This window comes from Magnolia sinica, chromosome 5 (assembly GCF_029962835.1).
Source record: "Magnolia sinica isolate HGM2019 chromosome 5, MsV1, whole genome shotgun sequence".
NCBI lineage: Eukaryota > Viridiplantae > Streptophyta > Magnoliopsida > Magnoliales > Magnoliaceae > Magnolia > Magnolia sinica.
This window is the reverse complement of record NC_080577.1, coordinates 12,169,397-12,180,196: the sequence shown is the minus strand read 5'-3', so window position 1 is coordinate 12,180,196 and position 10,800 is coordinate 12,169,397. Positions and strand designations below refer to the sequence as shown.

At 39.0% G+C, this 10,800-nt stretch overlaps 1 protein-coding gene and 1 non-coding gene across 2 annotated transcripts; one reads left to right on the top strand and one right to left on the bottom strand.

The window, feature by feature from the left end:
• Nucleotides 1-676: 676 nt before the first annotated feature.
• On the top strand, nucleotides 677-1,932 carry LOC131247222 (DNA polymerase delta catalytic subunit-like). Its single transcript, XM_058247636.1, has 3 exons — nucleotides 677-1,126; nucleotides 1,219-1,308; nucleotides 1,390-1,932. Exons 1-3 carry the CDS (start codon nucleotides 923-925, stop codon nucleotides 1,552-1,554), a joined length of 459 nt encoding a protein of 152 aa, XP_058103619.1. The 5' UTR covers nucleotides 677-922; the 3' UTR covers nucleotides 1,555-1,932.
• An 8,761-nt stretch (nucleotides 1,933-10,693) lies between these two features.
• Nucleotides 10,694-10,800, bottom strand: LOC131247673 (small nucleolar RNA R71). The gene has a single exon (XR_009171947.1). It is a non-coding gene; the product is annotated as a small nucleolar RNA R71 (small nucleolar RNA).

Below are 10,800 nucleotides of genomic sequence, written 5' to 3'. Positions count from 1 at the left end.
TTATTAATGATAATTATATTTTGTATTTAATACTTGATTTCTTTTCATACTTGTGACTTAGTACTCAAGAAAAAGAAGTACCATGGCATACCATAGCATTCACTCGAAACTAAACAGCCCCTAAAGTTTTTCTTATTTATATAATATGAATGGCGCGTTTCCTAATATTTTCTTGTTTACTCCAAACCTTTGCTTAGTTGTTCCATGTAATGGCTCAATAGGCCCCAAGGTTGAGGGTTTGAGTTGGTGCTAACACCATCAAAACTTATTTAATATGAATACAATCAACTAAAAACTTTGTAAAATTGTCATGCGATTCTTGCATAAAACATATCTAGATTCTAGACATGCAGGCCCATTTATAGAAACCCTCTTTATGAGCAGTTTGGATCCTTGAAATTGGAAACTAAAGATTTGAGTATAAATAAGTTTTAGTAAAATATTTCACTTTATAATTTACCAAAATCCACAATCTTGAAGGGCTAGTGGTTTGATGCTTCGACATAAAATAAGAAACCAATCTGTTCATGGTTCATGATATATGACTTGTGAGAGAAAATAGGAATAAATGGAATAAACCTGTAGTGGAAGACATGATCCATGTGACAATTGGAAGCTGAGGCAATTATTACACCATATCTTGATCAGCATGCCTGTAGATGTGTGGCATAGTCATTTCCTGAACTCAATCCATGTCAGGTAACTTCTTACATGTATCTGACCAAACTTAAACATGATAACTTTTTCCACATTCCTCTAACCCCAAAACAAGCATAAAACCAACTCCACTTTCTAATTTAGGAGATGCATGGATGAGAGGATCTCTACCCTATGCTTCCCATCTTAGTACTTCATGCTCATCTTCTTGCTCTTTTTTTAATATTGAAATCTGGTCTCTGATAAAGTACAGCTAATTGTTCTCATGATTTCGAATCAGTATTTATTTAAACAAATTGGATGTCATTCCTATCTTTGTTCTTACAGCAAGATGCATTTTTATTTTCTTTTATTGCATGCTCTTATTTTCTGCTTGTGTGGTTGTCATGAAAAGCGGGATGCTGCCACTGCTCCAAATGTTGGGGATCGTGTTCTGTATGTTATTATTAAAGCTGCAAAAGGTGCCAAGGTAGTTGGTTATGTGATGCTTGTTCTTTGTGAGTTGTTTTTTTCTGTGTTCGTTGGTAACGCTTTCAAATCCACTGGTTCATAATGAAACAGGCTTATGAAAGGTCGGAGGATCCTATCTTCGTGCTAGAGAATAACATTCCAATTGATTCCCATTACTATCTCGAAAATCAAATTAGCAAGGTGTTATTTGGTATTTCCTTCAAGATTTACTTCACTACTTTCTTTGATTGACCTGGTTATTGAGTATTTTCCATGTTACAGCCGCTTTTGAGAATATTTGATCCCATTCTGAAGAATGCGGAAAAGGAACTTCTCCATGGCAGCCACACAAGATCAGTTTCCATTTCAATTCCTTCAAACAGCGGTATCATGAAATTTGCTAAGAAACAACTTTGTTGCATTGGCTGCAAAGCTCTAATCAGGTAAGTTTCCTACATTTGCTAAGTTATGGTCCTAGTGCATAATTGTCAATGTATCGTGTGTATGACATTCACCCCCTCCAATAGGTTGGTCCGGCCATGAAGATCACCTAGCACATAAATCGGGTATATCCACTCATCAGATGTGCCACACATGTACTTTGGATCGGCTGAGCGGTTGTCCATTGTTTTTTGTGGTTTGGCCTACTTGATTATTTGATCAACCTGAAATTTGCATCAGGTGTTTTCATGGAGGTGCCAACCTTTTTGATTGGTTGGATGTTAGACACGCTTGAAACATTGAATCTTATGTGCTGGTTGGTCAATAACCAATAGTCCAACTAGTTGCACATGAGACCTCGTGTGTATCATCGTCATCATCATAGCCTTCCCTCAGGTATTTGGGTCAGCTTTGTGAATCTCATTTCACCAATCAATCCTAAGGCTCTATGCTATGCAACTGAACAAGCCTTCATATACTTCCTCACCACCTTGATCCAAGACCTTTTTAGGTCTTCCTGTCATATTCTTTTTGAGGCCTTTCAACTCCTATCATTATTCCTTGCTGGAGCTCTCTAGTCTTTGTTGCACATGACCGATCACCTCAACCTGCTCTAGATCATTTAATTTCTTATTGGAATTATTCTTATGCTGTTCCAATGAACTCATTTTTAATTCTATACTTTCGTCCCAAGCATAGCCAGTCAAGTAGCTGTCTTATGAAAATTTTCTAGTTTCATTGACATAGGAGCCGATCAATTTCCTTGTTTCATGGACATTCCCATGATGAAGGGCTTGATCCAAAATGACATAGGAGTCGGGAGGAACACTTGTTTCATAGACATCCACCGATGGATAAACGAACTTTTATGTATTTATGCGTGAATGAATGTGATGTGGATAAGATTGTTTGTGTTTGGATGAATGTACTTTTATGTTTGGATGGATTTACTAGTTTGGGTTTATATGAATGTGAATGTGAATATGATGCATTATACTATATAACAGGTGTATATCAGGAAAAATATGATGAAATATATTATAACAGGTGTATATCAGGAAAAATAATTTTTTTGTGAAATTTTGTGCCGGAATATTGATTTTATAAAAGAGACTTTTAGCTACGAAATTTTTCGTAGGCAAAAGTTTTGTAGTGGAACGAATATTTTTTAGCAGCGAAAATTTTCGCTGCTAAAAGTCTTGTAAAGTTTTTTTAGCGACGAAAGTTTTCATCGCTAAAAGTGGACCGAATATCTAAGAGTCTTGTAAAGTTTTTTTAGCGACGAAAATTTGCGTCGCTAAAAGTGGAATTTAAATTTTTGGCCGCGAAAATTTTCGCTGCTAAAAGCCTTATAAAGTTTTTTTAGCGACGAAAAGTTTCGTCGCTAAAAGTTGAACATACATTTTTGGCAGCGAAAATTTTCGTTGCTAAAAGTCTTATGAAGTTCTTTTAGCGACGAAAAGTTTCGTCGCTAAAAGTGGAACGTATATTTTTGACAGCGAAAATTTTCGCTACTAAAAGTCTTGTGAAGTTTTATTAGCAACGAAAATTTTCGTCGCTAAAAAGATTACCTTTGGCGGCTTAGCGACGAATTTAGCGACGAAAATTTTCGTTGCTAAAAGTGGGATTTCTTGTAGTGGGGTAGTAATGTGCCAACGACCATTCCACCTAAAACTTAACAAATGTTGTCAAAACAAGCAGCCTAAATTAAATTAAAGAGGAGCTGGAGTGGACATCCTGTTAAAGGTCTAGATCCCAGGACACACTATCTTTAATAATCACTTAATTATACGGACAATAACATCATCAAAATGTGGTTGGCACGATCGTGCCAACTATAATGTGGTTGTGCCAACTGTATTAAGGTCACCTTTCCTTAAAATTTTCCGTACAATTAAAAATAAAATAAAAATCAACAAGTAATATAACCTTAATCATCAAACTTTCTCTTTGATATCTGATTCATACACAAATCTGGCACATGCCATATGTCGTACTTTAGTATTATCTTGGCGCTGGTGCTTGTTTTTATACATGTTACGCATGTCAACAATTTGAGATGTTCCTTTGTTTCTCGTATGGATAACACCAAGCTTTCTTGACTTGTAGGAAATGGACAACTCTCCGCATGACTTAGCATGATAAAATTCCTAAATCAACAAGTCAATTCATGTCCAAGGTTACTGAATTTAGATAATTTTCATTATCTTTCATTATGAGTGTTATCACTAACCACCATGGTGGCTGTCATTTCTGCTGTGTTTTTTAAATCTTGGACGGGATGCCAGGCACCCAACTGATTGGACCTGAAGCAAACACCAAACAAGGCTAGCTCACTATAAAACTCAGTCAGCCAATGGCATGGTTTAGAAAAATAAAATAAAAAAATCTTTATCTGCACCGAAAGTTCGTCAAGTAGCTCAGACTAGTTTTTTTTCAGGTTTGTGTCCGAGTATTTTTAATAATATTAAAATATAATAATATAATAATATTGTCCAGTGTTGGCTACTTAAGTTTGGTCCAGTTCATTTCTGAGCTTCATCAAGTTGATTCAGAGTTTTTCTTTTTTCTTCCTTTTTGTGATATTTACAAGCTCTGACCAAATCCAAACTTTGCTCCCATCATGTTAAAATTGGTTCAAGTTGAGCCGAGTCTTATCAAATGTTATGGTCGATTTTTCCATATTTTTACGTGGTAATTATATATTAGAGATTTTGGTAATGATAAAAATGGTGTATATAAACTATGATATCTGATACATAATTACTGTTAATCAGTTTTTATTTTAGATTCATGCAAGGCCGTGGTCTTAAACAGGCTATCTTAAAGACTCTGGTTTTTTTTTTTCAGCTGAATTAGGAATTCTGTAATTGTTCTTCTTAACCGTATGGTTGTAGGGAAAATTACATGGTAAAAGATTTGTAGTCCGAGAGATTCCTCGGGCATGGTCCATCCACGGTAGGACACAAACATTGGCAACGATTCCCTAGTGGGGGTGGCTAACAGTGAAGTGTGATCTGACAGTGGGTGTACTAACAAGCTAACACAAAAAAGAAAAAAGAAAAAAGAAAAAATGGTAGGACACAACAGGCAGCTATAGTGGTCTTAATTACGGAAGCATGGCCCCACTCGTGAATTGGTGACCCGTGCGTATTGTGTAAAGGACTTGTATTGCGTAGTGTAGAACACAGCACCAACATCGGTACTCTATATACATTCTATGCCCCTCAATGATGTATGTGTGTTATCCAAGCCATTAATTCATTTCTCTGAATCATTTTAGCACATGAGCACAAAAATGAGGCAGATCTAGAGCTCAATTGAACCAGACCGCATGTAGCAGTGGGATTAGAACGCCTCCAAACCTTCCTAGCTAGGGCCCACCATAATGACCTGTGCACAAGATCAAACAGAAGTTTCCAATGGTAGGCATTCAATCCATGCTTCCTGTGGCGTGGTCCACTTGAGCTTTGGATCTGCCTCATTTTTAGGTCTGTATATGACCAAAAATTTTTCGGAAAAATTAATGGACACTGTGGGTAGTGTACATAAATTATGGTGGGGCCTACAAAGTTTTGCTACGTATGAGAGTACTAACCACATCGTTGCTGTGTAGGGGTGCACATTTAACCGTTGGAACCGTGTAACTGGACTGGAACCATTGGATCGGTCCGGTTTGGTCTGGTTTTAGGGTGCTAACGGTCCGATTTTGGTTCCCAAATTTTGAAAACCGTTGATGACGGATCAGTTCCGGTTTAGGGTCCTGTAGAACTGAACCGAACCGTTGATCCGAACTGTTAACCGAACTGTTGATCTGAACCGTTAACCGAACCATAGAACCGATTCGTGATAGGAACCGTTGATCTGATGCATTTAAAACCAAAAAAAAAAAACCCGAAGTTGCCTAAGTCCACGCCCTACCCTCTCTCGTGCACTCCCTGCCCCTCGCCCTCTCTCTCGTCGCACTCCCTGCCCTCTGCCCCTCTCTCTCGCTGCACTCCCTGCCCTCTGCCCCTCCAAGCCCTCATGATTTATGCCCTCTGCCACGCCCTCTACCTCCACCATCACTGTCGCCATCTCTGTCGGCGACAAGCCGCTGGAATCCACCTTCTCTTACTTTGACGCCGCCGACGAGCTCCAGATGGTCACCGTCTCCAACCTCACCGCCAAGAAGAAGGCGATCCTGTTTGTGGTTCCTGGCTCCTTCACGCCAACCTGCTCACAGAAGCACCTCCCGAACTTCATCGAGCGGGCGGCCGACCTCCGGTCTAAGGGCGTGGACACGATGGTGAAGGCTATTGTAAACTAGGTTGCAGACAACTACTACAGGCCAAATCTAAAGAATGTGGCACTTGCTAGGCTAAGTGCTGTGCGCAAGAGTCTTCAGGTTGCTAAGTCTGGAGTTAAGAAGAAGAACAGGCAGGCAGCTAAAATCCATGGTAGGAAGTGAGTATAGCTCCAGTTAAAATCCTTGGTTTGCCCTCTTTTTTGAATTTCTAGAAAATCACTACAATAAGTGAAGGATATGGGACCTACCTTTTTATTCTTCAGAAGTTGCTAGGTCTGTTAGAGCTAATTTAGGTTTGATAAAAAAAAAAAAAGAAAAGGAAAGAAAAGAAAAGGGCATGGAGACGATCGCCTACATCTTTGTCGACAATGCTTTTTAAAAGCCCAGAACCGTGGATCCGATTCGGGACCGAACCGTCCTTCATGGTCCAGTGCCGATTCCGTTCTAGGGTGCTAACGGTCCAATTTTGGTTCCAATATTTGCAGAACCGTTAGGAACAGTTTGGTTCTGGTTTCACCCCAAAACCGGATCGAACCGACCCATGTGCACCCCTAGTGCTGTGTTCTACACTCCGAGTCCTTGTGCAAAGCCTCATTTAAGGATCTCGTTGGTCTGTGAGGCAGGGAAGGACGTGATGAGGTCGATCACTGTCTTCCTCAAGGGATAATTCATTTGCATCCACCGAGCTTCTCTGAACTCCTCACAATGATTCCAAAAATCCACGAGGGAAAGAAATAAATTCTAATAAAATTAGAAATAACTTGATTGATAATTGTCTAATGTGTATGTGTCCCTGTTACATTATTAATAAAGAAAAAAAAAATCAAAATTCATAATTACCAAAAATAGCAAAATTCTAACTATAATAAAAGTCATAATTTTAGTAAAACTCTTTTTACAGCCTAATTTCTAAAAATAAAAATTTTAAATAAATTTCTGCTAGAAGAGTCCTAACATGATTACAAGTTATTTCTAAAAAAGAAGAAAATCTAAAACTCTAAAAATAAGAAAATGTTATTGTGAACGCTGGCAATTGGCGCCCAAGCTGATTTATATTTGGTTTGAGGCTGTATGGGCTGATTTGGATTGTTGATGCAGTAGACTTGGAGTCACCACTAGCCAATTAATTCAAAATCTTGCGGCCGGTTAGAACCTGCAAAATCTATAAAAGCTAGAGAATATGGAGACTCTCCTGCTTAAGGTTGACTCCTGACCTGCCACCTAAGTTTCCGAACAAGGGACCTTAGTTATAAATAGAGAAGGTGTTAGGCAACCTTTCTGCTTGTACAGGTGTATGGTCTCTACTCCATGTGGTAAGCTGATATTAGAGGGCGAAATGATAAGATGCAAGGCATTAAAATGAGATTCGACAGACTCAAATTTTTGATGTGGGAGGGTCTGAAATTTTGGCAAGCCGCAGAGCATACGCCAAGAGAATGTCTACAAATGGGATTTATGATGATGCTAGAATGACATGTAGGAGGACTAGACTACCATGAGTTTCAATTTTGATGTAACAAGATCCAGAGTTCTGGTAAGTCACAGAGCATACATTCAATGACAATCTAGAGAAGCAAGGGGGTTGAGAATTGTTGAGGGTCAAATATTGCATATCAGACCCAGTTATTGCATGAATTTACAAGCATGATACCGTTTAATAGCCTGACTTAATCGTGTTTGTGATGCAGAGTGTATTTACAAGCATGAACTGAAAAAGGGTGCTTAAACCGTGGATTTAATGCTCTGATGACACCCAAGGCAAGGGACGGACTCCAGGGGACCAAGATCGATGAAATTACACATCAGGGATCCGAGGAAATCAAGTCATTCACGTTAAAGAGGCCCGAAATTGGTGAAAAATGCAAGATCACATAGTTCTCGCCATCTGATTGGCTCAAAACTTCATACATGGCCTGAGGGCAATAAATTAACTGTATATATCAAATTTCAGCCCTCGGATCACTATAGAAGTACCCCAACTGATAGATCAGCCCATAAACCGTTGATTTTGGGCCCACCTGATATCTGGAACTGTCTCAACTTTGGTCTCGGCAGTTTAAATAAGATAAGGAAACAAATGGATGGATCGGATCTTGCATATACATTATAGTGGGCCCCGTATACACAGCGTGTGTACATAAGGTATACACGTGCGCTACGCACCGAACCACGTAAGGCGGGTCAGCGCCTGCTGACCCACACCTTCTTCCTAAAATGGCAATTGCCGTATTGACGCTGTATAACGGATGGACATTGTCCGTTTTTGCGGACGCTAGTGGGCCCCACCCATGACCTGTATGGATAATCCAATCTGTCCATTATGTAGAGGGCCTCGACTACTACAAAACCTTGCTGAACTTTTGGACCCATATAAGCACACGTGTGCGGTACAGAGGCCACAAACAGGCGGTCCTGCGACGTTCAAAATGATTTTTGGGGTGATTTCTTCTCTGGGCCGCATCAATGGACGTTCAAAACCACCCATTCTTGACTGAAATTTCGTCCTGAATCTAATGGACGGGGTGGATTTTCCTGAAAATACCTCTGTGGGGCCCACCAATCACGTCAGGGCCGGACGTGCGAAAGGCTACGCACGTCCACAAAATCAGATTTTCCAAGCAGTTGTGGCCCACCATCTTTGATCATATGGTAGATCTGAACCGTCCATCGTGTAGGCCAGCCAAAATACTTCCAAGAGACGCTGATTTTACAGAAATAATGCAAGGAACGCGAGAGTTATGAAGCCCCAAACTTGGATGCGAAAAGGCTTTTGCTGCGCGTGCGATAGCTTCCCAAATCCGATTTCCACCACTCCAAAAGCTATAAAAAGAGTTCCAAATGTGGAGAAGAGGGTATGGTTGAATAGGGGACGTTAGATAGAGAAAGAGAGGTGGAGAGAGAAGTGTTTGGAATTTTTATATATTTTTTCTTTAATTTTCTTCTTTTTCCTATGATTATATTAGGCTAAATCCCTTAGCTAGGGCTAAGAGGTGAAGCTTGTGGCGTGATGGGAACTTCTACAGGTTTGATTTGAACTGAGCTGATTGACTCTGTTTTGATTTAAGAAATTCTTTTAGTCATTAATGGTTTGTTGTGATTTAAATTACAGTAGATCTGTGATGGCTTGAATAATTCCTTTCCTTTTATCTTGATGTTCGGAAACCCTGTTATTCGCCATCATCTCATAGACATGGTTGGATGATGGAATCATTCCTAACACTCATACATCTTTTAGTTGGTTATGGATTGGTTTAAGTTCTGTTGTTTACCTTGCCTCTTAGGCATGGATTTGTGATGGAATCATACCTAATTCTTATACCTTTCATCTCTTGAAAACTATATCAAGTAAGTTCAGTATAATATCCATGAAGCAGGCATAAGATCTCCCTGATCTCTACAAGTGGATCCTCTGAATCCATAGTTCCCTTTCTCTGAATTCTTTAAGTTTAGATTAATATTTCACCATTATTCCTCAAATCACAATTGGTTTAGATTTCATCTTAGCCTAGTTCTAGATCTAGTTATTTTCAGATAACGTACAGGTTTCAGTCCCTGTGGATCCGACCTCGGTCTTACTAAGTTTATTACTACATCATAACCCTACACTTGGGGTGTGAACAAGTTTTTGGCGCCGTTGTCGGGGATTGACGGCTATGTTTCCTGAAGATAACTGGTTTTAGGATTAGTTTAAGATTAGGACTTTTCTGATTTTTAGGATTTATTTTAGAATTTTCTAATTCCAGGTTTTTCTTTAATTTTTAGAAATTTTCTATTTAAATAACTTTCTATTTTTAGATAGTTTCCTTTTTTTTAGAAACTAACCCAACTTTCTTATTTTGTAGGATTCTGAGATAGGTTTCTAAATTGGTAATTTCTCTCTTCCTTACTATTTCTAGATTAGGATTCCTTTTTAGTAAGTTTCTAATTCTAACTCTTTTAGAATCTAATTTTGTTTCTTATTTTATTTTTAGAAATTTTCTATTTTAAGACTTTCTGTTTAGAAACTAACTTTTCTGTTTTGTAGGCTTATTAGAAATTTCTAATTCGGTACGCTTTTTCTAAACTTCTACTTTCTAATTTAGGAATTCTTTCTTGTTTCTTTTTGTTTCTATATTTCTCTTCTTAAGAATTTTATAGGCTTGCTATTCTTAGAAACTAACTTGTTTTGTTCTATTTTGCAGGTTTCAATTTAGGAACTCCAATTTGGTAACTTCCTTCCAACCCTCTTTCTCTTTTTAGATTTTTTATTTCCCTTCTTAGGATTAGGTTTAGAATTTGATTGAGGGCTGCGAGTGTTTCATACCCAAGTGGGCTCATGACAACACTTGACGTCTCTTGACTGAAGGAGGATTAGTTGAGGATTTAACTGTCCATCGTAGGACTAGACACCACTCGAAATCCCCTGAGTTAATTGAGGATATGGCTGAAAATCAACCTCTTCTACCCTAACCTAGGGTAGAAGATCTCTAGGATGAGAATGAGGTGCATCAAGCACCCCCGCCTCGTACCTTACGAGATTACTTACAACCGGCGGGGGTGAGTACGCCCTCATGCATGGTTTTTCCTGAGAATGCAGGACACATGGATATCAAGCTAGGGGTGATCCAACTCCTCCCTAAATTTCATGGGCTTGAGTCAGAGAATCCTTACTTACATTTAAAAGAATTTGATGAGATCATAGCTACCTTATACTTTCTTAACGTGTCTGATGACACGGTCAGGCTGAAACTCTTTTCCTTTTCTTTGAAAGAGAAAGCCAAGACGTGGTTACATTCACTACGTCCTCGATCAATTGGCAGATGGAATGACATGACAAGGGAGTTCATTAAGAAGTTTTTCCCATACCATAAGACGAACACCCTAAGAAAGTCGATCATGAACTTCGCCCAAAGGGAAGATGAAACATTCTTCCAATGTTGGGAGCGGTTCAAGGATCTTGTCAGTTCATGCCCACAACATGGTTT

What these genes read in the sequence shown, in the direction of transcription:
- LOC131247222 (XM_058247636.1), top strand. Translation starts at nt 923, where the DNA reads ATGATTTCGAATCAGTATTTATTTAAACAAATTGGATGTCATTCCTAT. An exon ending in AAGCTGCAAAAGGTGCCAAG is followed by an intron (nt 1,127 to 1,218) that starts GTAGTTGGTTAT and finishes ATAATGAAACAG; the next exon opens with GCTTATGAAAGGTCGGAGGA. An exon ending in TCGAAAATCAAATTAGCAAG is followed by an intron (nt 1,309 to 1,389) that starts GTGTTATTTGGT and finishes TCCATGTTACAG; the next exon opens with CCGCTTTTGAGAATATTTGA.